The following is a 27,693-nucleotide window of genomic DNA, read 5'->3' on the forward strand; positions in this document are numbered from 1 at the left end:
AGTGTCAGTGTGCATGTACTGCTTGCTAATCACCAAGATGGTGGCTGGGAACAGAAGGGGCACACAGCTAAAGGTGAGAGCCAATGCTGTCAAGCAGCTCTGTAGTTCTGGACATGCTATGGAGGAACAGGTTATTTGCGGCAAGTGTCAATGCTGCTAAAACTAAAAATTTGCCTCGGGGGGGGGCTTTATTTTTCCTTTAAATAAAAATGTATACAATATATTCACTCAAAAAAAAATGTATGGTCTCATTCATTAAGCTAAAACTAGCATAACAATGCAAATGCTTTTTATATATAAGATGTTAATTAAACTTTTTGTTTAATCAGCGTTTTAACTTGTTTATAAAATGTTAATGAGGCTTTTTGCACCTATTGTTCTAGGGTTAGACAGAGACTTGTCCCCTAACCAGAGTCTGCTAATCCCCGTTAACATGTTAATGATCCCCCAATGTGGCCCCTACCAGAGGTATGACATGGAGACTGGGTGAAACAAAGCAAACCTGAAGAGTTTAGAATTGATCTGACAGAGTTACACTGAAAAAGTCATTAAAATGTCATATAAATGTTGTTTAAAAGATAAATTCACAAAAGTGTCTGTAAACTGTCTTTTTCATTAAAAATTAAAAGTGGCGGTTCAGTCAGAATTTAGGCTGATTTATGTTTGTGGATATGAAGAAAGTGTTTTCCACCAGTTTTCCCACCACTTTTAGTCCAAAAAAGAGCTATCTCCACTTTTGTGAATTCCCCCCATTGTCTTATTTTATCAAAGTACTAATTCAGACAATAATTCATCCCCTTTATGTGAGAGCTATCTGTGAGTAAAGGCAAGCATATAAGAGGTTAAATATGATGAAAACTACCAAAAAACAAAATGTAATATTAAAAAAAAGGCAAAGAGTATAAATTATAGACAAAAGGCGCTTTAACATTGTCCAATGTATTAAAATAACACTGGGTTATTTACCGGCAGAAACACAAAAGAAAACAAATTCTCCCAAGATTGATGGCCATTATATAGAACAGGCAGAACTTTGTACTCCACGGGTTTTTGCTGATAATTGACTTCCCGATAGTCCGTCTCTCCCCCTCCCCATTTGCTCTTATTGCTCTGCACTGTCACAAGTGAAACATGCCTTGCTATGCGCACTATAAAATGCAAAACAGCTTATGAATTATTAATGCAACTGTACTTGGCCACAGTTCTATATTATAACTAGCTCTGCAACACTCTCAAAAGCATTCTGTAATTATTTTAATTAATGGGAAGTTCTATTAATTCTATGGGGGAAGTTTCAGCTTAAATATTCTAATAATGTCTTAGTGGAAGGATAATTCGGAGCAGTTGTTCCCGATTTTTACATAAGAAAGTGAAGAAAAACCTTGTCACTAATAAACAGGGTGAAGGGGCATAGAAACATGAGAAATTCTAGGATTGTAGGAATGGCGCATAAGGTACTTTAATTGCCTCAGTCCTCCCAGGCACAACTACTGGGATAAAAGTGTTTTTCTTTGCAAGGGCAACTAGGGAAAGGCAACAGGAGGGGAGGTACAATTGGAGGGGATCATTCATCTGGAGAAAAAAAGAAACTTTAGAACTTTGCAGAATGAGCATTGGCAGTGGTGTTGAACGAGAGCGGCAAGGAGCAAAAGAGCACTGAGACAAGTATAATTGTCTTGGATACCAATACTACTTGGACCAGATTTGTAACTCTGAAATGTATTTATCTATGTGTGCACCTATGTGTCTGGCACAGGTGCTATGGCAGCATGGCAATTAATATTGTAAGTGGCTGACATTATTTAATATAGAGCCATACGTAATGGTAACCTCACCCTAGGCCTCATTGACTGCTGGACACTGCCTTGCAACAATACCTAAAAGCAGATTGCCACTATAGACTCACATATTTTTATATATATACACATATACATATATATATATATATAGTGCCTGTATGTTACCCAACCACTTAGATTGTAAGCTCTACGGGGCAAGGACCTCCTTCCTACTGTGTCTCATACCACCTGGCACTTATATATATATATATATATACATATATGTATTTATTTATTATATCACTTGTCCTCCCTGTGTGTAATTTTGTATTCTGTAAGACTGTACAGCGCTGCGTACCCTTGTGGCACTTTATAAATAAAGTTATACATAAATAAATATAAATATATATATATATATATATATATATATATATATATATGTGTGTATGTATTTATATATATATATATATATTTTTTTTTTTTTTTGAGCAATATAAACAGAATTCATGCTGGGGGGACAAACTTCCTGCAGTGTGTATGAATGTGATAGGGACCTTAGATTGTAAACTCCACTGTGGCAGGGACTGATGAGAATGTGATAGGGACCTTAGATTGTAAACTCACTAGGGCAGGGACTGATGGGAATGTGATAGGGACCTTAGATTGTAAACTCCACTGTGGCAGGGACTGATGGGAATGTGATAGGGACCTTAGATTGTAAGCTCACTGGGGCAGGGACTGATGGGAATGTGATAAGGACCTTAGATTGTAAACTCACTGGGGCAGGGACTGATGGGAATGTGATAGGGACCTTAGATTGTAAGCTCACTGGGGCAGGGACTGATGGGAATGTGATAGGGACCTTAGATTGTAAACTCCACTGTGGCAGGGACTGATGGGAATGTGATAGGGACCTTAGATTGTAAACTCACTAGGGCAGGGACTGATGGGAATGTGATAGGGACCTTAGATTGTAAACTCCACTGTGGCAGGGACTGATGGGAATGTGATAGGGACCTTAGATTGTAAGCTCACTGGGGCAGGGACTGATGGGAATGTGATAAGGACCTTAGATTGTAAACTCACTGGGGCAGGGACTGATGGGAATGTGATAGGGACCTTAGATTGTAAGCTCACTGGGGCAGGGACTGATGGGAATGTGATAGGGACCTTAGATTGTAAACTCCACTGTGGCAGGGACTGATGGGAATGTGATAGGGACCTTAGATTGTAAACTCCACTGTGGCAGGGACTGATGGGAATGTGATAGGGACCTTAGATTGTAAACTCCACTGTGGCAGGGACTGATGGGAATGTGATAGAGACCTTAGATTGTAAGCGCCACTGGGGCAGGGACTGATGGGAATGTGATAGGGACCTTAGATTGTAAGCTCAACTGTAAGCTTTAATTACAAATTACTTTAATAACAAAAAAAGCTTTAACAAGGTAACAGTTCTTTTTTTAGATAAACATTTATTTATCAGCATATTCTGACTTTCTTTCTTACATTTAAGAAATTCAGTTTTGCAAAATAATGTTATTAAAGGAATTATGTTATGTAAAGGAACATTTTAATCAACACCTTTATATAATGTTGTTTGGGCAAAATGTTTCCATGCCAACTTGACTTTAGACCACGTAAGGGAGAGAGGTTTAAAGCAGGTAAAATTACATCATGAGCAGAAACAAGTACAAGTTAAGTTGGCCATACACTGGCCAAATCGACAGATCTCGTATGAGGATCCATATTCTGCATGGCCACCTTTCTATTGTTTTACAATAAGAACAAAATAAGGGAGAGGAGCTGTGATTTTTTACTACCCCAATTTCCAATGCATTACACATTGGCCAACACAGTCCACTGGCAGATTTCATTTTCAGACCTGCCCAACTGACTAACAGATCAATATCCATGGTACACAGATATTGGTGAGGACTGTCCTATGTGCATACACATACTGAAACTCATCATTAATTTATCTGTATGGCCACCATAAAAGATCCTTTCAGTATCACAATGGATTGGAAAGCAGGCAAATAACCTCACAGACAATCCAATTCCTTTTTTTTTTTTTTAATTATGCCATGGGTTACACAGTCATGATTAATACCAGTCCTAAAAGAACAGGTATATTTCTGCCTCAGTAAAAGGCAGCACGGCACAACAACCAGATTTTCAACCAAGGCTTGGAAACCTGAAATCTGGGCCTAAATCAATTCCAATCTTTATGGGTTTTAATCTTCTATTGAACTATTTTACAAGGGCAGCCATAATGAAGAGAGGTAAGTACCAAGGGACAGTAGGGCTGTGCTCCCACAGATAACCCTGTAGACAGGGGCACCCATTTTTGGGCAACAATAACAGAAAAAGGGTTGGCAATGACACTTGCTGTCATCACCTGTGAAAGTGACCCGCAGCAATGCATGGTATTTCAATGCTACTCAGTAGCTTTATTAATGCCAGAACCAATACCTGATATAAAGTTGTTCTACCTCAATGGCAGCTATCTGAATTGCTTCTACAGACTGTCTGGCTCGTTATTAATAAATATATATATATTTTGATTCACACAGATCACTTTGTTGGCAGCAGTACAGTACAGCTGTGAGAATCTATAGAGGAACATATTTGGTCCATAGGATTTAGGATTCCATTGTGTCTGCTGTGCCGCTGGCCTCACTCTTTCCAGATGCTGGATCCAGTGATGTGGAGAGCACGAGTCTCTCTCTGCTTCCGAAAGCCTCTTTCACTAAAAGGAAACAAAAGAACAAAGTGAGATTAAGCCACATGAAATAATTCAAAAGGTACAAATACACCAAATGATGCACCCTGTTTGATACACCAACAGGAAAATTCCTCTGGACAAAAACTAAGCTAGCCCAGCAACACTGGTTGCTTTGGGCAGCCACACTGGTGCAATTTAGCACCTATGTAAGTAAATGAGCCCTAATGTATAGATATATAGAATAGCCGTCTGATGGTAAGGAATGCCAGTGCACCAATAATGCATTAATAGAGCCTTCACTCCAGTGAGGGAAACAATTGTTGGATGTTATATGCCCTTTATTTAAAGATCTATCTACTCATGGCCAAATCAGCAGAGAGTGAAAAATAGATAAGTTATATAGAGGAATTGGTGGAGATGGGGGGGGGGGGGATTGTCCAAAGTTGTTGGCTACTTATACCTAGTTGAGCAAAATCTAAGTAAATCTTGGAATTACACAACAAGCAGGGAAGTAAACTGTTGCTGTTTCCCTCAGCCATTATGTTTGATGCAACTATAGCGCTGAGCAGGAGGAAGCAAGAGGGAGAGAATAGCATGCGTTGTACCTCCAAGATGGCTGCCCTGATGGAAGAGGAATGGGCTTGCAATGGCTGAAAGAGTACTTTCCCCATGGGGCAATGGGCTTGCAATGGCTAAAGGCCCAGGGGGCATGCACATCTTAAGTAGCCAATAGGAGGAAGAACGCCTCCAGGAAGAGCATTCTGTGTGCAGGCGGAACATAGAAGTGGCACAAACAAGCTCTGGTAAGCTCTGGAGCTGCTGCGCAGAATGAGACTAAATCTGTGTCAGACACGTTCTGGTTTTGGCACAGGTGCGCATAACACGACTAAGGCCACGTCAGCTCAATTTCAGCCTCAGCACAGCTGCATCAGATGCAACTCTGCCGTCGGAGATCGGTTCAGAGGGAGGGGGACCATATACCTGCGAGGGAATGCTGCCAAGCAGACAGAAGGCTTGGGACTTACCATGAAAGAGACCCCTGATGGCCACAGTACTTCACTTCCAGCTAGCTGCACTCCCTACTGTAGAGGGAATGTGCATGGTGCTAGGTGGTCAGCGCTCTAGGAGCAGCTTAAAACTATGGAGTGGCAATTATCCCATGATGGGGGAATGCTAAAAAGGTGCCACCTACTCAATATAGGGTGCTAGGTGTCCAGTATAACCTGGATCCTGTAACAATCACAGAACAGTCCTAACATCCTGAGGACACTAGAAAACTGGCTTGAGCCTGGCTGAGCTGGAAGGTATAGCTAGGGGGGAGGAGTTATTTTTGTTCTAGTGTCCTGCCTCCCCCAGTGGTTAAAGCTATACCCCATTCTGTGTCCCCCAACGAGATGTGATAGAAGATCTTGTTTATGTGATAGAACGGAGGGCCAGATGCTCTTACCCATGTACTGGTTACACAACTAGTTGGTGAGGAGGGAGAGGTAGGCAATATATGATTGACAGCTTGGATTTTTAAATACCTTTATAAGGGGTATAGCGGTGTTAATAAAAAAAAGGAATTTGGATTTTATGTTTAATTTGAAAAGGACTTTTATTATACAGCTTTGGGCGACAGGTCCCCTTTAAAGGTGTCATGTTCAACAGGAATATTGCTCCATATTATCATTTAATTCAGCAGGAAATATGGAGCAGCAGCTCGACCCCAATACCTACCAGCAGCGATAGTGGAGATGTCCCAGACTCGCAGTCCATCTTTTTGTCCACCAAATGCATAAAGAAACGGTAAATCCGGGCAGCATGCAGCACAAAACAAGACACCCTTTTGGAAGGGAAAAGAAAAAAAAAACCTGAGCTGGCTTAAAAATAAAGCATGTAATATACATATAGTAGAGAGCTGATGTGACACAGCTAGCAATAAATAGGTCTAGTAACCCATAGCAGCCAATTATCAGGTAGCGTTTACTTGTCAACTGCTTAAAGGCAAATAGGTCACTATGAGTTACTAGTTCTGATATTAATTGTAGCCTTGACTTCTTCATTTACAAAAAAAATTCATATGTATTCACGTTACCACCCTTATTTTTAAACCAAGAGCCTTCCAATAAAAAGTCACTTCCTGTTCCATAGAACAAAGGAAAATGACCACCTGAAGAACTCCTTCATAAGAGAATATCTTGTATTACATTTATAAAATAAAAGTCATTATTGGCACAAGCATAAGTGTTATCAGTGGCCAGTAACAAGTGAATAAGTATTTAGCCCATTTTCTTTCTGACTCAAATTAAATAAATACCATTTTCATGTTTCTGGAGTGAACTAGACTTGGCTTGTCCAACATAATGTCCCAAATCTTCACATATTTATCTTCCGAGGAAGTCACAAGACATCCCTTTATTTGGCTACTTAAGGCAAGTCCTGGAAAAAAAATTAAAAAGAAAAAAACAACAGTAAGGAAAGGGGGGTCAGATTAATGGATTTCCATGTTCCTTGCTATGCTTTAATAATAGATTGGAAATGAAACCAGAAACACAATAACAATAAATTCAGTGGCAGGGAGCCCAGTAGCACTTCCTGCAGTGCACGTGTAACCACGACCACTTTCAATGGCTCCACTCATATGTATTACTCTTACTGCAATATCAGTATGGTGCCCTCTAGGGGTCAGGCACCTGTAAATGCAAACAAAAGTAAAACATACTGGCTTAGTATACCATTTAATTACATACGGGTGACCAAGGGTCTTTTGAATGCACAGATTTCATACCCATACCACTGAGAGATGCACAGTTACAATATTTATCTCCCCATGGCAAGATGAGTTTATGTTCATAAAAAGGGGTTGTTCACCTTTAAATTAACTTTTAGTATGATACAGAGAGCGCTATTCTGAAACTATCTGCAATTGGTCTTCCTTTATTAGTGTTTTTAAAATTATTTTGCTTTTTGTTCATCAGCTATCTAGTTGCTAGGGCCCAAATTGCCCTAGCAACCAGACAGTGTTTTGAATGAGAGGCAGGCATATGAATAGGAGAAGCCTGACTAGAAGGATACTTCTAACACAATAAAATTGTAGCTTTAGAGGACAACAGTTATTTAGCAGCTGGGGTCAGTAACCCTCATTTGAGAGTTGGAGAGATGCAGAAGAAGAAAACTATTTGAAAAATAATAATGACAAAATGTAGACCAATTGGCAATCGGCCATTCTATAACATACTAACAAACCAAGGGCCCCACTTGCTACTCACATCAGCCAATGAATGAACAGGGGAGACTATTTTACTCCCACTTTATATTCCAGAAAGAACCTGCATTATTCCCTGTCAGGTGATCAGTGAATGCCAGAACATCACAAAATGGTGGCTCAAGAGAAAAGATGTAAAAAGGCAATATTTACTAATATGTATATACCAAGTTGATAATAATTAGGATATAAATTCTCTGTTGGTTAGGTTTATTTCTGCCCCAAACACTTTCTTCTTTCTACACAAATAGACTTTTAATGAAAATTTAAGGAATTGACATTTCCTGGAGTAACTAAAGGCTTATAAACCCTGACTGGAGGTAAATGTCACTGGCTTGCCATGAAAGGGAACACAACAAAGGTGCATGCTGGTACTAAGCACATTTATAGATCCATACGATGTAAAAACCACCAGAAACAAGAAAAGGTCTTCAAGTCAAGCAACACCAGAGAAAAATGAATAAGATTCAGGGATTCAGGGTATTGAACGGATCCTAAAATAGTGGATTCGTTGCATCCCTAATTGCTATTTTGTGTTCAAGATCCTCTGTTTAAAGGTAGTCCTATTAGAAATTTATTGGAGCAGTTGTGGGGGCCAACCAATGAGATCTTTGCCCTGGATCCACTGGTACATTATTACAAGAAGCAACCAGAAAGGATGAATATGTGTGGATATGATTCAAGCAATGATGTTCCGATACCTCGGACCACATGCAATGAAAGGCGGTGGTGGGACAAATTACTGGAGGATGTATTCATTTTCTGAAGGTCAAAGGCCACATTCCAACAAGACATTACACATGACCATTTTATTCTGAAAGGTTCATTTATTTTTTATTATAGTGCTGCTTGTGGATATTTAATGCGAGTAAAAGATCCCTTATCCGGAAACCTGTTTTCCAGAAATTCTGAATAGACTATATTATAAGCAAATAATTCTAATTTTTACATTTTTTTCTCTGCAATTATAAAACAGTATCTTGTACTTGATCCTAACTAATCCTTATTGGAAGCAAAACAAGCCTATTGGGTTTATTCAGTATTTAAATGATTTTTAGCAGGCTTAAGTTATGGAGATCCAAATTACGGAAAATCGCTTATCCGGAAAACTCCTGAGCATCCTGGATAACAGGTCCTATCCCTATAATAGTAATTACGCAAAAAGTCCCAATGTCATAGTACTTTGTTACTTTCATGACACTCATGAGGGGGTCTTAGTACTCATGGTGCAAGCAGGAGAATGAAGCAAATGAGAGGACCAAAAATCAAAATACACCATACACCTGCATAGCTCCAATAAAATGTGCCATTCCAGCTTACAGTAGCCTCTCTCGTGGTTAAAGGCTACTATAAGCTGCCCATACCCAGACTGCCAGTCTGGTCCTGGTTATCTTGCGGCAGTTGCTCTCATGTACCATGGACATCTCTGTGCCAAACAATATGACGCAACTGTAACGGGTTACAGGTATTTTTTAACAGCTCTTTGCCCTTGGAAGACCATTGTGATCAGAATGCCCTTTGTACCATAGCTATTGACCCATAATGTTCTAAAAAGCATTACTGAATGAATCTTGTGAGACTATTCCTGTGATATGGATTCTAGAATGCCAGCCATAAAGCACATTAGCACTGCTGAATTTTTTGAGTTGTCAGCACATACAAGACCACCACATGCAAACACAAATAGAGACTAACCTTTTTAAAACTGATTATTCTGGAAAAACAGTGGCACTCTAATAGAAAAGATATAATCACTTTTGCAATTTGCAATTGCATGCTGGCAACTAAAGCATCTTTTTTTCATTATAACATGGCCAATGGGGACACTTTTTTTTTTTTTTTTTTTTTTAAATCAATCTTAGCTGAAGCAAGCAGCACAAATACTGATCAAAATTTGAGAGAAAGGGTTTTTTATTACTTAAAGCAGTAGATTATGTATGCATATTTTTATTTATATAGTACATGTATAGGACCCATTATCCAGAATGCTCGGGACCAAGGATCCATAATTTGGATCGCCATACCTTAAGTCTACTAAAAAATCAATACAACTTTAATTAAACCCAATAGGATTGTTTTGACTCCAATAAGCATTAATTATATCTTAGTTGGGATCAAGTACAAGGTACTGTTTAATTATTATTACAGAGAAAAGGGAGATAAGTTTTATCTAAATCTAAATTATTTGATTAAAATTGAGTCTATGGGAGACAGGCTCTCCATAATTCAGAGCTTTCTGGATAACAGGTTTCCGGATAACGGATCCCATACCTGTACTACTTCTGTATGGCAGAACAAAAAAAACAAAAAACAAACAGGGGGTCATTAAATTAATAAACAAATACAAAGTACAATAATGAATACAACTAAATATTTTGCATAGTTTTAAATGACTTGCATTCTTGTTCTGACTCTTTCCAGCTTTCAAATAGGGGGTCGCAAAACCTGGCAGCTAAAATTGTGTCCAATCCGTGCAGTTACAATTTTATTGGTATTGTTACGTTTATCATTTAGCTTTCTATTCGATGCCCTCTTATGGTCATCTTCCAGTATCTCATACCATTGGCTGGTTGCTAGAGTAATTTAGATACTAGTAACTACAAACTGTAGAGCTGCTGAACAAAAAGCTAAATAACTAAAAAACAAAACTAAAATGTTAAAACATGAAAACCAATTACAAACTGTCTCAGAATATCACTCTCTAGATTATACTAAAAGTTAGTTTTCAGGTGAACAACCCCTTTAAAATGAAAAAGGGTAGATTTCCCCTTTCTATACCAAGTGTCAGTTACCAAGAAAAACATCTTTGCGTCACATAACAGTGCTTTCTTACCTGACACCTCTCCGTCATGTGCCTTAATTGTGAACAGGGGTTTATCAGATCTGGCATCCAAACAATACACAAAGCCATCATCCGTGCTCGCCTAGAACAACAAAAAACAGCAACAACAGATAAGCGTGTCTCTATAAATGACTATTGATTACTTCACACAAGCTAAAAAGAAAGTGTGCTGATAATTTAACCATAAATAAAACCCTGCAGATCAATGGGCCCATCTCCATGGTTATCGAGCCGTTCCATCTCGTTGCATAGGCGCTTCAGCAATCAATCATTGGTGGTACATGTACAGCTTAAATGGCAAACCAGGTAAAACATGAATGGATAAGAGCCAAACCAACGGCTTGCCCAGTGTTTATGGGGTTTTAATACTACAGCAGATGCAGCCCTGCACACAGCCCGAGCTGAACTCTAAGTTTGATGAACTCTTATTTTGACTTGATTAAGCCCAGCATCAACATCAACAGTTATATCTTTATACCTAGATTTTTTATATTACCATATAATGACATATTCTGGTTTGTGAACTTCAAAATCTATGGAGAAAGCTTTGGCTAGGACAACTGCTGACCAATACATTTATAATTTTTTTTCTATATATATATATATATAAATTATACAACAGATAACATTTAAAATTACTTGGGGTGGGTCTAAGTGTTTATGCACCCCCACACCCACTGACTGGGGCTCACAAGCTTCTTCTATAAAAGGTACCAACCAGGGTACTTAACTTAGCTACCACCATCTTTTTTTTTTCATATCCCAATTATTCATTTTCATATTCCCATTTATGCTGGAAACATGGGCAGGGTCATAATATTCTGTGTCCAGCAGAAAATGTTATTTTGGGCCCCCACAAAAGCACCCAACCCCACTGCTTCATTTGTGTACGTGAGTGTAACTCACAATGCATGCGCATTTTGAGTTGGTCAAGTCCCTCAACCTGCAATATTAAAAGATTTTGTCTAACAAACTGGCACCTGCCCCACAGTTATATAGCATGTCCTTTGCCATTAAAGAAAAGTAATGCAATGTAAGCACTCAATTAAAATAGGGTATACTGCTATTTAATGCATTAAAGGGTGTTATTTTTTGTTAAAAGCAAAGAATGTACTGGATTTAGAGTAAGAGGGGAAAAAAAGGCAAAAGAAGAGAAAAGTCCAGCAAACTGCCATGCACATCAAACTGAAACGATGCCAACACACAATGCAATCATTTTATTGAGATATAAAGCAAACTAACAAAAAACTGAGAAAGGATAGCGGTGTTACAGGTTTTATGATACTAAAAGTGTCTTATTTAAAAAACTAAAAATGATACTAAAAATGTCTTAGTTTATTTATGTCTGGAAAAGAGATTTTGCTTCTAGGGGAAAAAGACCAGCAAAGGTGCAGTATTTCAGCTCAGGTACACAGATAAAGTGCAGGGGATTATCCAACCCTTAGATATATCCTGACCAACCAAACAATGTAGAATAGGCCACAAGGGGCCTTTGCTAATATGTCTTCTGGTCAGCTGCTTTATTAGCAGCACATGTGCCAAGGAAGCAGCGCTCTCAGCCACCACACCTGGGATACTAGCCACAGAGTACAGGCTTACCAAGAAGTTCCTGGGAGAGAAGTGATTCCAAACAACTCTTTCCACCTGCCCACTGAACCGCCACGTTCTATGGTTTTCTTGTGGGCTCCTGCAGTCATATAATATGGCTGATCTGACAGCACAAGAAAAAAGAGAAAGTGAGAAGCTGTGTGTGTGTGTGTGAAAATATATAGTACAAAAGAGAAGGGAAGTATCTGTATAGTCACATGAGAAGTGCTCTCCCCTCTAACCTTCAAGTTAGGTGTAAAACTACACCTAAGTTTATCAAATATAATATATAATAATTTTAATCAGGTATATATAGCCATTTGTAGGTGTTGCTCAATGAAGGGGAAATCACAGCAGAATTGCAATATATATCTACATGTACCCATGTATTTAAATGCTGTTAGAGAAGAGGATATATATATATATATATATATATATATATAATAGTGTAATTAATAGAAGGATTTTATAATTTATAATTAATAACTGCACTGGTGAGCTCCTTACATGGCAGTGATGCAAAGATCTTACGACATATGCCAAAATCTAAGAAGTCCAACCCACCATGCCAGTTTAAATGCCCAACCCTACGCTTGGAGGGGGCTGGCAAAGTGCTAGTATATAACAAGTAACAAGTGCCACACAATCACTAGTGACAGTGAGTGGCTACCCGCTGCCCACCCTTGGGAGCAATTGTGGGCAGAAGTTTACAAGAAAGGCCCTTTCAGTTTATGAAATGTAAAGTATATGTAATGCTTACTTTTCACCACTAGGTGCCCCTATGACATTTTATTTACAGCTATGAATCTATTATCCAGCTTGCTTCAGAAATGGTGGTTTATGGATAGATTTTTCTGTTTTTTCTATGGTGCAGGCACAGGAGAAGGCTGATGCAAGCAGAGGGGCTGATCCTGTGTTTATCATTTCTGTGTGGCATTAGCCTTAAGGATTATGAAATAGTTTAACCAGTACATGCTTCCCCCCACTTGCTTGCTTCTGTTTCCTCCAGTATTGTTCCATGGGCTCACACGCCTCCCAGTGTTAAATGTTATGGTATCTTCCTCATTCAGTGCTCAGGGAAAGTGTCAGAACTATCAGTCCATGAATGGGGTCCATGACTTATAAATAATATGTATGAATACTGAAAAAGGAAATAAAAAACTTACTTGTCAAAAGATCCAGAAATGAGTGTCTGTGGTTCGAAGGGGTGGAAATGCAGTGTCTGCACCTAGATAAAAAGAAACACAGTGGGTCATGTTTCTAACACCCAAAACCCTAAAATAATTAACTCCCAAAATACTACATGCAGTTTTCTTTTAAAACACTGGAAAGATAAGAAATTACAAATGCAGGTGTTAAGGGGAAACAAGGATTCTTAGAAACCTGACAATAGAAATTACACTGAAGATCTGGTGCCAAAAAATATTAATTCAGTTCATCCCTCTTTAAAAAAAAACACTCCCTTACACACTTCTCCACCCAGCCATACAGACAGCTTGTGGGTTTTGGAATTCTAAGGAGAACATTTATAAAGATAAATGAATGAATAAGTGAAATTAATTCTTCCATCTCCAGGATGGTGAGCAGGTTGGGGGTCTGGCAAGCACTGGGGTGCATTTTTATTATTAGTATTTTGCATCACTATATTTCCACTTGGGCGCTCTGCTAATTATCACCCAGTTTGTCATTCAAGTCTGGCCCTAAGCTGGCACAATGAAAAAAAACATAATTTTAAGTACAATAGAATAAATACAAGTTTTATAGTGGTTTTAGTTGCAAATGCCATTACTACTGAAAACAGTATCTGTCTGGCTGTTAGAATACTCAGCTAATGGACAGACCTCTAGGATAAATTACTTCTACTATATTATTTCAGGACTCAGAACCAGAGAATAGAAAGGAAAAAATATGGCTGTCAATTATAAATTAAATACCAGTGAATATGTGTAATGAATGTATACTGGAAAGTTGTTCAGAAATATATATGTGGCAAAAACACATTTTTAGGTGGTTAGTTGCACAAAAAACCCAAAAAGGTACAATAATCCAAAGAACAAGAATCTTGCTATATCCTAAACCAAAGGCTGAATTCACTCCCTCTGCTATGTGGAGTCTGTACCTTATCAGTGTGCATGGTGAGGCTGGCAGCAGGTTTCCCTATAGACATGTCCCAGAGTAGAACTGTATTGTCAGCTGAAGCGCTGGCCAGCACATTCCTGGAAAGAAAAGGTGTATCCATACTGTAATTACCGTATTTTTGCGTGCAAGAACACAATTAACAAAAATTAAGATGTTGTTTCCTGGAACCAGTAAAGCATTAAATTAATGGTAGGTCTTGGGAGGACACATATATTGTGAGCTGAACAAGCAGATGCTGGCTTAAAGTGCTAATAACCTATACTAATGGGCTGCACAAAATACTCAATAAAACTGGATTCACTATGCATACACTTCTATTCTATAAAGGTCATTTTAGAACGCAGCTGCAAGCATGGTCACAATCACATGGATGCAAATGATGCACATATTAATAAAGGTGCTCATGTCTCAGACACTCCTTGCACTTCTGTATAGCTGCACTAAGCACCATAGCATCTGTTCTGCCTCTTCTGCATATTAATTGCTAGGGAACCCTGGCGCTACGGCCACCCTTAACCCAGGGTTCCCACAGCAGGTGGCATCAATAGGTACAGCAAATTTGCACTCAAAATAATCACTTGCTAATGGCTATAACACGCTGAGTGGTGGAAGTGACATCAAAAATATTTGGGGCAACTAGCATCTGGCTTGAGAACATGTAGTTGCATTTAACTGTAAACAACCCCTAAAGCAGCCAAAATTATACTTAAATTCTGGGGTGAAATGCTGTTTTGTGGGTAAAAGAAAAATGACAATTGGCTTTCAAAAATTGCACACTGTATGCAAAGAACACTGTTCCTCTTTGTATTTGTATTCATACATTAGGGATGCAATCAATCCATCACTTCTGAAGAATGCTGAATCCCCGAAATTTGGAACTGAATATGAACCCCCAGAATTGTTAAGTGAGATAGGAGCATGTGAGAATGCTTTAGAAGGTAGGCTTATTAGATACTGAAACTTCTTTTCACTACTTAATGGCACACAAAGCTTCCTCTTTCAGCCAATGGAGAACTGCCTGAAACTGCCAATGCTGCTTCCCACTAACTGCAATGTGAACCACCAAGTGCCATTATGGGAGTTCTTGGTTTGACAACCATCTAGCTTATGTTTTTAGGCTGAGAAGCACCAGTACTGGCACATGCAGGCATGTCGCACAACAGCACACAGGGTGATAGGGCAATTTGCATTTGTAGGTCCAGGAAAAATATAAGTAATATGATGAAAACACTCAGTGGTTGCTCAGAATTACCCACCTGATTTGTTTGTTCCATGAAAGGTCCAGAACTGCATCAGAATGTCCTTCCTGTGTTCCTTCAGATGAAGCCCCCTGGAAAAATACACCATTTAGATACTCTGTGTTTCTAGAACGGGGACACTGTCAGCAATATGTACTTCTTTTGGGCACCCTCATGGCACACGTTATGACCAGAAAGATTAAAGGCATAATTATAAACTGCTTAGTTTTAGTGGTTCCAGCATATTCCATCACCCACTAGAGACATGGTCAGCAACTTGTAATGTTACCTTCTTGCCTTTCTTTTTCTTCTTTTTCGTTTGTTTGCACCCCAGGGAGAAGACCGGCTCTAGGCAATCGACCAGATCAAGGTCCCAAACATCAATAACAGGGGTCATGTTCCCAACTGCAACATAGTTACCTAAGTAACAGACAGTCCATTAGATTTGGGAAATGGCATGGATTAATTCTGAAAGAGTGAAGGATCATCATATAAAGCACACTGTCTCACTTTTTCATACTAAAATGATGCTTTAACCGTATACAGTGGCTCCGTTCACCCTACTCACACTTTTACTGTGACTTAAACGAAAACAATTTCCTTATCCATATATAACGTATTGAAGTTTGTTACTGTTATTGAAATATTGTTAGTTACCAGTAGATTCTTCTGGGCTGGGATCGAAATTCAGCCATTCAGTGCAGAGTGGGTACGCTGGCAAAAGTATATCGTGGTGGACATAGAAAGAATCTTCTTCCTGGTTATAGACTGAAAGAATAGCTCCAGAATGAATGCAAAATTAATTCCTCCGATTACCATGCATGCACACTGCAATCAGGGGGCATGTGACAGGGGGCCACAAGAGAAATAAAAGTGTGCAGATTTTTTTTGGTGCACTTCTTTTAAATTACATAACATGAAAAAGATCTCAAAAGTGCTCTTTGGTGTGTACCTGTAACTGGGGAAAGGCATGCCTGGATATTTTTAAGCTAAAGGCCCTTTTTTGATGCTTCTGTTTACTCTGCCTCAGCTGAGCCCCCTTTTCTCTTTCACTCATACTTAAACCAGCCACAGTAGCAGCGTGCTAAAGGGTAAGTGCTTTATCATGTGGGACCTTTACCACATGGTGCTGTTGTTTGCCATCATTACCAGGAAATGGATTGCTCTATGCAAGCAGAAGAAGCACTATAGCATCCTCAGAAGGCAAACATTTTCTCCAAACTGAACACTACTTTAGAAAAGCACAGATACTTACCATGAATCTCCAGATTGCAGTGATCTTTTTCTGCCCGTCCACAAACCAGCAGGTTATCTGTGGGTTTAATTACATAATCTTCTTTCTCATATTGTTCCTATAATAATAATAACAGAGAAAGTTATATTACCCAGAATGTTAGGTTTGTACACACATGGCTACATACACTTGCCTGGCAATTCTGCAAAACTTAAAGGAACAGTAACACCAAAAAATGAAAGAGCTTTAAAGTAATAAAAATATACTGCACTGTTCCCCTGCACTGGTAAAACTGGTGTGTTTGCTACAGTAACGCTACTATAATTTATATAATAAGCTGCTGTGTAGCCCCGGGGGCAGCCATTCAAGCTGGAAAAAAGGAGAAAAGGCACAGGTTACATAGCAGATAACAGATAAGTTCTGTAGAATACAATAGTGTTTTATCTGTTATCTGCTAAGTGCCTGTGCCTTTTCTCCTTTGAATGGCTGCCCCCATGGCTACATAGCTAATGCGCATAGCTTGTCGGGTAAATTAGGGGAGCTGCAAGCTATTGCATGTATTGAAAATTATGATTTAATAGGTATCACTGAGACCTGGTGGGATGATAAATGCGACTGGGCTGCGAATTTAAATGGTTATACACTTTTTAGGAGGGACAGAGAGATTAAAAAGGGTGGAGGGGTTTGTCTTTACGTAAAGTCAGACTTAAAGCCATGTAATAAAGACATTACCAATGAAAACGTCGAATCTCTTTGGGTAGAAATTTCTGTAGGGCTGAAGGTCACAAAGAAAATGATCATTGGTGTATGCTATAAACCACCCCGTATAGATGAGGGGGATGAGGCCCAGCTATTGTTGCAAATGGAGGAGGCTTCAAAACTAGGTCAAGTTGTTGTTATGGGGGACTTTAATTATCCGGACATTGACTGGAGTAATGGGGTGGCTAAGTCAGAAAAAGCTAGTAGGTTTGTAAATATGCTAAATGACAACTTTTTATTTCAGGCAGTTCAAGAACCCACTAGGAATGACACTATTTTGGACCTGGTGATTTCTAATAATAATGAACTCATCTCTAACATTTGTGTGGGTGAGCATTTGGGGAACAGTGATCACAACATGGTCTCCTTTGAGATAATGCTGCAGAGACAGCGCTATAAGGGAGTAACTAATACGCTCAATTTTAGACGTGCAGACTTTGCCAGTATAAGGGCATCTCTGCAATGTGTCAACTGGGAAAGGCTTTTCATGGGGTTAGACACAGAAGGAAAATGGAACATCTTTAAAACATTGCTTTGTAGGTATACACAACAGTATATCCCCCTTGTAAGCAAGGAGAGGCATCGCAAAGAAAAACCTTTATGGCTGAATAAAAGTGTTATTGTCGAGGTTGGTAAGAAAAAACGTGCTTTTAGGGCATTCAAGTTAGCTGGGACAGCAGAAACTTTCATCAGGTACAAGGAAGCAAATAAAGCATGCAAAAAAGCTATCAAGCAAGCTAAAATAGAAATGGAAAGGGATATTGCAGCTAGGAGTAAAAAGAATCCTAAATTATTTTTTAATTATGTGAATAGTAAAAAAATGAAGCAAGAAGGGGTGGGAACTTTATTATCACGGGGGGGTAAGTTGGTTGATGAGAACGGGGAAAAAGCTGAAATTTTGAACTCTTATTTTTCATCTGTCTATACATCTGAGGAGCCAGATAATGAAGGCTTCCCTTGTAATATGCCCAGTTCTAGTAATTTAGCTACTGGCGCATGGGTCACTCGGGAGGAAATTCAAAAGAGACTTGAACATGTAAAGGTAAACAAAGGTCCAGGGCCGGATGGGATTCATCCCAGGGTATTAAATGAGCTGAGCTCTGTGATTGCCAAACCTCTTCACTTAATTCTTCAGGATTCATTGAGGTCTGGCATGGTGCCAAGAGACTGGCGGATTGCTAATGTGGTGCCGTTATTTAAAAAGGGATCCCGTTCTCAGCCTGAAAACTATAGGCCTGTTAGTCTGACATCAGTAGTAGGAAAACTTTTGGAAGGGGTAATAAGGGATAGGGTACTTGAATACATTGCAGTTCACAATACTACTAGTTTGTGCCAGCATGGTTTTATGCGTAACAGATCTTGCCAGACTAATTTAGTCGCCTTTTATGAGGAGGTGAGCAGGAACCTCGATGCTGGAATGGCAGTTGATGTCATCTACTTGGACTTTGCTAAAGCGTTTGATACAGTACCTCACAGAAGGTTAATGATCAAATTAAGGAATATTGGCCTAGAACATAATATTTGTAATTGGATAGAGAACTGGCTGAAGGATAGATTACAAAGAGTGGTTGTAAATGGAACATTTTCTAATTGGACCAGTGTGGTTAGTGGAGTACCGCAGGGGTCAGTCCTTGGGCCTTTGCTTTTTAACTTGTTTATTAATGACCTGGAGGTGGGCATAGACAGTACTGTTTCTATTTTTGCTGATGACACTAAATTGTGCAAAACTATAAGTTCCATGCAGGATGCTGCTGCTTTGCAGAGCGATTTGACAAAATTAGATAACTGGGCAGCAAACTGGAAAATGAGGTTCAATGTTGATAAGTGCAAAGTTATGCACTTTGGTAGAAATAATATAAACGCAAACTATCTACTGAATGGTAGTGTGTTGGGGGTTTCCTTAATGGAGAAGGATCTAGGGGTTTTTGTTGATAACAAGTTGTCTAATGCCAGGCAGTGTCATTCTGTGGCTACTAAAGCAAATAAAGTGCTGTCTTGTATAAAAAAGGGCATTGACTCAAGGGATGAGAACATAATTTTGCCCCTTTATAGGTCCCTGGTAAGGCCTCACCTTGAGTATGCAGTGCAGTTTTGGGCTCCAGTCCTTAAGAAGGATATTAATGAGCTGGAGAGAGTGCAGAGACGTGCAACTAAACTGGTTAAGGGGATGGAAGATTTTAACTATGAGGTGAGACTGTCAAGGTTGGGGTTGTTTTCTCTGGAAAAGAGGCGCTTGCGAGGGGACATGATTACTCTGTACAAGTACATTAGAGGGGATTATAGGCAGTTGGGGGATGTTCTTTTTTCCCATAAAAACAATCAGCGCACCAGAGGTCACCCCTTTAGATTAGAGGAAAGGAGCTTCCATTTGAAGCAGCGTAGGTGGTTTTTCACGGTGAGGGCAGTGAGGTTATGGAATGCCCTTCCTAGTGATGTGGTAATGGCAGATTCTGTTAATGCCTTTAAGAGGGGCCTGGATGAGTTCTTGATCAATCAGAATATCCAAGGCTATTGTGATACTAATATCTACAGTTAGTACTAGTGGTTGTATATATAGTGTATGTATGTGAGTGTATAGATTGGTAGGTGTGGGTTAGGTGTGCTGGGTTTACTTGGATGGGTTGAACTTGATGGACACTGGTCTTTTTTCAACCCTATGTAACTATGTAACTATAGCAGCTTATTTATATAAATTATAGTAGACTTTCTGAAGTAAACACACAACTTTTACCAGTGCAGGGCAGCAGCACATTATATTTTAGTTACTTTTATACACTTTCATTTTTTGGTGTTACTGTTCCTTTAATGAACTGCTGCCTATTTTTCAAACGTTCGCTCTGCCATTGTTCACAGGCCTTGTTGAAAATTTTGTTATCTCATCAGCTAAGGGCACTGTGTGCTACAAACTGATAAGACAAAAAGCCTAACCAGGAGCTTGCTGGGTAGCCAGGAAATCATAGAAAGGAGTAGGTGGGAGTCCACTGGCCAGAAAAGCCACTCTCAAGAGTTATGGTTGGGGTGGCATTCTGCATTCAAACTTTTTTTTTTCTACAAGTACAGTGACAGCAAGCCTCGTAATCACTTCTAGGGTTACTAAAACTACTAAGATTGCTATCTGGAATATGTTACACCACAATAAGAAAGTTAGTTACCCGATAACCCCACTGACATGGAATAAAACAGAAAATGGCTTACTGTATCTTTCAGTGTGACATAAGCATCTTCCTCATTACTGCTGTACACAGAGAGCCCAGCAAGGCTGTCTCCAAGGTTTATAACATCTAAGGATCACCAAAAATAAGCATGTTACGTTACATAATACTACACCAAATGTGCCTTTAGCACATTGGTCAGAACTCACATTCAATGTTCTAAAAACACTGCTGTTATGCTCCACTACCACCCAAGACAATGTAATCCTTTGAAAAGATCTCAAACCTTTTCAGTTAAGTAAAGCTGGCTATACACTGTAAGATTCACTCGTTTGGCAAGTTCACCAAATGAGCAGATCTTTCTCCCAATATGCCTACCAAAGGTGGGCAATATCAGGCTAATTTGACATCTGGTCTCGCATATGGATAAATGGAGCGTTTAATCAGAGTATTCATGTGACAATACTGCAAACTTTTTGCAATGAAAACATTCAAAAGGTTGCTGTTGCTGATTTTGTGTAACTACTGTAAAAGTGTGACAAGACACAATTTATGTAGGGATCTAGTAAATCAAACAGGAAACCTTACGACAATGTCAGCAACTATAGGGCTGTGTACAAATACACAATGACAATGCAGTTGCATTGAGGACAGGCCCATTATGCCTTTAAATGAAAACTACACCCCCAGAATGAATACTTAACCAGCAGATATTATGTTAAGTGACCTATTAAATGTAAATTATATATATATGTATATCTATCTATTCTCTTTACACTGCTCAAAAAAATAAAGGGAACACAAAAATAAGACATCCTACATCTGAATGACTGAAATATTCTTATTAAATACTTTGTTCTTTACATAGTTGAATGTGCTGACAATAAAATCACACAAAAATTATTATTGGAAATCAAAATTTATCAACCCATTGAGGTCTGGATTTGGAGTCACACTCAAAATTAAAGTGGAAAAAAAAACACTACAGGCTGATCCAACTTTGATGTAATGTCCTTAAAACAAGTCAAATGAGGCTCAGTAGTGTGTGTGACTGCCACATGCCTGTATGGCCTCCCTACAATGCCTGAGCATGCTCCTGATGAGGTGGTGGATGGTCTCCTGAGGGATCTCCTCCCAGACCTGGACTAAAGCGAGACATGATGTCCCAGATGTGTTCAATTGGATTCAGGTCTGGGGAATGGGTGGGCCAGTCCATAGCATCAATGCCTTTGTCTTGCAGGAACTTCTGGCACACTCCAGCCACATGAGGTCTAGCATTGTCTTGCATTAGGAGGAACCCAGGGCCAACCGCAACAGCATATGGTCTCACAAGGGGTCTGAGCATCTCATCTCTTTACCTAATGGCAGTCAGGCTACCTATGGCGAGCACATCAAGGGCTGTGCGGCCCCCCAAAGAAATGCCACCCCACACCATTACTGACCCACTGCCAAACTGGTCATGCTGGAGGATATTGCAGGCAGCAGAATGTTCTCCACCGCGTCACATGTGCTCAGTGTGAACCTGCTTTCATCTGTGAAGAGCACAGGGCGCCAGTGGCGAATTTGCCAATCTTGGTGTTCTCTGGCAAATGGCTGTAAGCACAACTCCCACCTGTGGACGTCGGGCCCTCATACCACCCTCATGGAATCTGTTTCTGACCGTTTAAGCAGACACATGCAAATTTGTGGCCCACTGGAGGTCATTTTGCAGGGCTCTGGCAGTGCTCCTCCTGTTCCTCCTTGCACAAAGGCGGAGGTAGCGGTCCTGCTGCTGTGTTGTTGTCCTCCTAGGGCCTCCTCCACATCTCCTGATGTACTGGCCTGTCCCCTGGTAGCGCCTCCATGCTCTAGACACTATGCCGACAGACACAGCAAACCTTCTTGCCACAGCTCGCATTGATGTACCATCCTGGATGAGCTGCACTACCTGAGCCATTTGTGTGGGTTGTAGACTCCGTCTCACGCAACCACTAGAGTGAAAGCATCGCCAGCATACAAAAGTGACCAAAACATCAGACAGAAAGCATAGGAACTGAGAATTGGTCTGTGGTCACCACCTGCAGAACCACTCCTTTATTGGGGATGTCTTGCTAATTGCCTATAATTTCCACCTGTTGTCTATTGCATTGGTGCAACAGCATGTGAAATTGATTGTCAATCAGTGTTGCTACCTAAGTGGACAGTTTGATTTCACAGAAGTGTGATTGACTTGGAGTTACATTGTGTTGTTTAAGTGTTCCCTTTAGATACATTTTCTATTTAGGAGTACCCAATAGCACAAGCTACTAAAAAAAAGTATATTTTCATGAAAATAGTTTATTTAGATGAAGCGGTGTTATACATATGAGCTTGTTCATGCAATATATTTTTATAGAGACCTACATTGTTTGGGGAGTAGTTTTCCTTTAACCAAAGCATAAGGGGCTCACACACACTCATTCATAAACACTGCACCAAACATCAGGAATCTGTGAGTTTGCTACCTGTCCTTCCTTCTTCATCGTAGTTGTCCAGATCATATTCTGCCAACTCATCATCATTCAGCTTTGAAATACTTTCCTCCTGTTCTTCGCCATCTTGCGGAGCCTCGTTTGCTTCTGCCTCTTCATTGCTTTCCATGTTGTCGCCTTCATTTTGCTCAGCTTCATCTTCGTCACCCTCAAGTTCTCCTCTGTTAGAAGGTAGAGAACAAATGCAGAAGAGGAATCCCCTTAAAGGGATTCTGTCATGATTTTTATGGTATACTTTTTAATTCTAAATTGCACTGTTTACATAGCAAATAATTCACTGTACCATTTAAAATTTTATTCTTGAACCAACAAATGAATTTTTTTTAGCAGTAATATTGATGTGTAGGTGCCATCTTAGTACATTGTGCCTGAGTCTGAGCTTTCAGAAGGAGCCAGCACTACACATTAGAACTGCTTTCAGGTAACCTATTGTTTCTCCTACTCCCATGTAACTGGAGAAGTGGCAAGCCGGACTTGGATTTCTTACTATTGAGTGCTATTCTTATATCTACTGGGAGCTGCTATCTTGCTTCCTTCCCTTTGTTCTGCTGATCAGCTGCTGAGGGGAAAGGGGGGGGGCAGGGTGATATCACTCCAACTGGTAGCTCAGGAGTAAAATGTGACTGAAGTTTATCAGAGCACAGGTCACATGGCTGTAGCACCCTGGGAAATGAAGAATATGGCTAGCCCCATGGGAAATTTCAAAATTAATTATAAATAAATCTGTGCTTTTAAAAACAGATTTCAATGCAGGATTCTGCTGAAGGTCAATTAACTGATGGGTTTTGAAAAATACATGTTCTGCCATGACAGTAGTCCTTTAACTATTGCAGCCTATTTAGTGCTTTTCCAACTCTAAGGGCAGTGGCACTCTGGGAGATTAGTCACCGCGATAAATCTTCGTTATTGCGGGTGACTAATCTTCCCGAAATGCTATCCCACCGGCAAGAATGTAAATCGCCCGAAGTTGCCTCACAAGTAAAACTTCGGGCGGCTTCAGAAAACCAAGCGACACGTATGCCATCCCACCGGTGATTTACGTTCTTGATGGGGAGATTAGTTGCACCAAAATAGCGAAGATTTATCGCCGGCGACTAATTTCCCTGTGTGCCACTGCCCTAAGGGCAAGACCCCACGGAGAGACTTCCTCACCCCCAATAGATCACTGCTATTGCGGGCAAGTACCCACTCAGAAAAGGGTTCCGGTGGAAAGCCCTTTGCATTGCTTCAGTTTCCAAAGTCACGCAAAGTTTCCTCCTGCAGGCAACTTGCACAACTTCGGAAACCGAAGCGATGCAAAGGGCTTTCCACCGGCGACTTCTATAGTTAAACCCCTTTTTGGAGTGATCTATTACTGGCGAGTAAGTCACTCCGTGGGGTCTTTCCCTAAGGGTGAAGACACACGGAGCTACTAGTAGCAGCTACTTGTCGTGGCTACTAAAAAAAGACAATGCTAATCATTTACTGATAATAGTCTCTATGTGTGTTTTAGTAGAGGCAATTCGCAGTCTATGGCAGGGGATTTTCTGGAGCTTAGTAGCCTTGAAAAAGTAGCTGCTACTAGTAGCTTGGTGTGTCTTCACCCTAAGGTGACAGTACTGAGAATTTTCTCTACTAAAACACACGTAGAGACAATTATCTAGTAATCGCTCGTTAGGAAAAGAGTAATGAAAGTTGTAAAGAGCCCACTTGGCTTTACACAGTTGTAGTTTTTTGTAATGGTATGAGATCTATTATTATTAATTTTACAATTGTGGGTTTTTCTGGAGCACTGTGCCCAGGATCAATCTGTTTAAATAGAACTCCATGGGAAATTGAAATAATGGGTTGATTCCATACCTGTACTGTATTCTCTCTGAGATATTTTAGCAAACACACTTTACTCTAATAAAATATAGAAAGATAGAAAACAATACATAATTTGTTTGTCAGTATCAGGTCTGTTCGTAGCTGCCCAGAGAACACTGAGCATGTGTAGTGCCATGACACACAAAAGATGGCTAAACAAGATTCAAGATGGGGAGCTGCTGAACAACTGAAGTAATTTTGGTGGCAGTTTACTCACTCTAATTGCTCCTTTGCTTCAGAAATAAGTCTAGTCAGTTCTGCTTCACTCAGCTGAACCTAGAAGAAAAAAGGTAATGGCATTATGTCAGAAGAACAGAGGAAAGTTCATTCAGTTCATGTCAAATGCCTTAACACAAGTAACTGAAGACTAGCCCTTGGACTGTTGATCCTGGTAAATGCCAGAGCGGGTACTGTAATATGTCATAGATAATTATTAATTATTGTTCTGGTTGGGGCTGTTAGAGACTCTGTATACTTAAAATGTCAGGATCTATATTGAATCCAAGTCTAGACCTGGTGGTGACCCACAGTAAAGGTCCTGGGGCCAAACAATCGAATTATATTGGCGGCAATGGGGTCCGGTCCGGGGACCGCATCAACAACCAATGCGGTCCCAACTAGATTTTCTAACCTGCCCGATCGAGATCTGGCCAATTTCAGGCCAGATATCGGTCAGACAGGCCCGTCGGTCTAAGGGACTGATATCGGCAGCTAGAATCGGCCCGTGTATGGGGACCTTAACTCCAGGGCCGGATTTCTGTCCCCGAGGCCGCCCCTGTCGGTCGCCCCCTCCCCACCCATGCGCATGCGCGAAAGCGCCCCCAGTGCGCATGTGCAAAAGCGCGGGCCCCCCAGTGCGCATGTGCAAAAGCGCGGGCCCCCCAGTGCGCATGCACAAAAGCGCGCCCCCCCCGTGCGCATGCGCGAAAGCGCGCCCCCCCCGTGCGCATGCGCGAAAGCGACCCCATCAGTGCGCATGCGTTCCTTAAAACGCCCATATGGAGCAGTGGGGAGAGGTCCCCGACTGCTCCGTATGGGAGCCAAATTTAAATTTTTTTTTGCGGCGGGCGGCATGCCGCCCCTAAACTTCTGCCGCCCTAGGCCCGGGCCTTTGTGGCCTCTCCACAAATCCGGGCCTGCTTAACTCCCATAAACCCTCAGATCCAAAGTTGGACGTTCACCATTAACTAAAGGTTAGTTCTGCTTTAGGTATGAATATGAAGACATCATGAAGATACTATAAGCTTTCGCCATTAAAACATTCAGGGCTCAAGGCTTCTTTTGCTTATTTACACTGATAAGGACAAGGGCAGGAACCAATGAAGAATGTCGTCATAACAACTATTTTTTTTTATTTTTTTTTTCTGATTTTACCTTACGCCCAGTGATGGAGCAACAGGGTACCATCCGAGGTCTGAATAAATGATGTCAGAATTAGAGCTTCCACAGTCAGTTAAAGGTAAAGTACTTGTTCTATGATACAAATACACGCCCCTTTTGTTAGTATACTGTCACTTGTGCAGAAATCAGTACGGCAGCAATATCTACTGTCAGCTGGAACTTACAGTCATTTACTATTAAAAGGAAACTACATCGGTTTCGCTTTGCTTCTATCTGAAACCAAGTGTAATCAAAACATGCCGGGACAACACGTCCCGGCCATTTACATCATATTCCCAGTTAGCATTCATGTAACGCCCTTTACAAAAATAAATACAGTGCCCAAGATTTCGTCTCTGTCACACACTATGGGTTATACCATCCTGTCGGCATAATAAATAAGACCCGAATTGGCACAACAGCCGCCTACAACTAAGAGCGAAGACAGTTACCTTGTCGGGGCTCTCTTTAGCGACTCCCCGCGATACCCAGGACAGGCAGGTTATCTGACAGCTCATTGTGGCTGCAACAGCGCTGATCTACAAGCTACAGTCTTACAGTAGTTAGCTAATGAGCCAGTCAGCAATGGCTGCGCCCTGTCCGTCCCATGTGTTTCCGGAATGTCTGCAGTATTACTTCCTATTTCCGGTAGTACAAGGATATGCTCTGTCCAGAAACAAAAGCATGGGGGATTTAGTGTTAATGTATTAGTTCACCGTGTCTACTCTGTATCGTGGCAGAGATGAAAGACAAATTAGGTTCTGTTCATCTAAGGGTTGCTTTGGGCGAAATTATACTTTTGAAATACTTCACTATCCACGTCAATGTGCGAGTTATAGTTTAACCTCAAACGAAAGTCGGTGCGTTTCACATTGAATATACCAGAGCTTTATGCTTTAGTTTACCTACAATGCCTGAGGCCCCTTAAATTCTAAACTATGACCTTGGTTACTGTTAATTTATTCAGCAGAATATCATGGAGGATGTAAAAGAACTAGCAGTAGAATTCAGGAAAGTGGTATCAAGGCAAATTTGCCTTTAAATGTTAATTCACTTTAGAAAATAATTGAACTGCTAATTCACAATTGGGAATTTGGCATACAAGTATTGAACTTAAATGAGATCTAAAGTTTAACAAGTTAGCAAAAATGCAACACAATTATGTTTTGGTGATCTGTACCAGCCCAAGGCCCCCAAAGCACTTTAGCAGGGAAGATCTGTTCCCCTGAAGATACCCCCCAGTAGCTCCCCA

The 27,693-nt window shown here is 40.4% G+C and overlaps 1 protein-coding gene across 3 annotated transcripts; it reads right to left on the reverse strand.

Annotated features, from left to right (window-relative positions):
- Positions 1–3,232: 3,232 nt before the first annotated feature.
- pwp1 (PWP1 homolog, endonuclein) lies at positions 3,233–27,073 on the reverse strand. 3 transcript variants are annotated; one of them, XM_004912824.4, is made up of 15 exons: positions 26,894–27,073; positions 25,279–25,337; positions 23,187–23,413; positions 20,747–20,832; positions 16,814–16,910; positions 16,216–16,326; positions 15,848–15,978; positions 15,577–15,650; positions 14,301–14,397; positions 13,348–13,409; positions 12,194–12,305; positions 10,586–10,676; positions 6,805–6,926; positions 6,225–6,330; positions 3,233–4,529 (listed from the first exon to the last, which is right to left on the reverse strand). In XM_004912824.4, the coding sequence occupies exons 1-15, from the start codon at positions 26,957–26,959 to the stop codon at positions 4,423–4,425; spliced, it is 1,548 nt and encodes a 515-aa protein (XP_004912881.1). In that variant the 5' UTR covers positions 26,960–27,073; the 3' UTR covers positions 3,233–4,422. The 3 variants fall into 3 exon arrangements, with proteins under 3 accessions (XP_004912881.1, XP_004912880.1, XP_002938737.1); XM_004912823.4 differs by having other exon boundaries at positions 23,187–23,425; XM_002938691.5 differs by having other exon boundaries at positions 23,187–23,374; positions 26,894–27,072.
- Between the last annotated feature and the right edge of the window lie 620 nt (positions 27,074–27,693).

This window comes from Xenopus tropicalis, chromosome 3 (genome assembly GCF_000004195.4).
Source record: "Xenopus tropicalis strain Nigerian chromosome 3, UCB_Xtro_10.0, whole genome shotgun sequence".
Lineage (NCBI taxonomy): Eukaryota > Metazoa > Chordata > Amphibia > Anura > Pipidae > Xenopus > Xenopus tropicalis.

What these genes read in the sequence shown, in the direction of transcription:
- pwp1 (XM_004912823.4), bottom strand. Translation starts at nt 26,959, where the DNA reads ATGAGCTGTCAGATAACCTGCCTGTCCTGGGTATCGCGGGGAGTCGCT. An exon ending in CGATGAAGAAGGAAGGACAG is followed by an intron (nt 20,833 to 23,186) that starts GTAGCAAACTCA and finishes GGTGATCCTTAG; the next exon opens with ATGTTATAAACCTTGGAGAC. An exon ending in CATCTCCACTATCGCTGCTG is followed by an intron (nt 4,530 to 6,224) that starts GTAGGTATTGGG and finishes GTTTCCTTTTAG; the next exon opens with TGAAAGAGGCTTTCGGAAGC.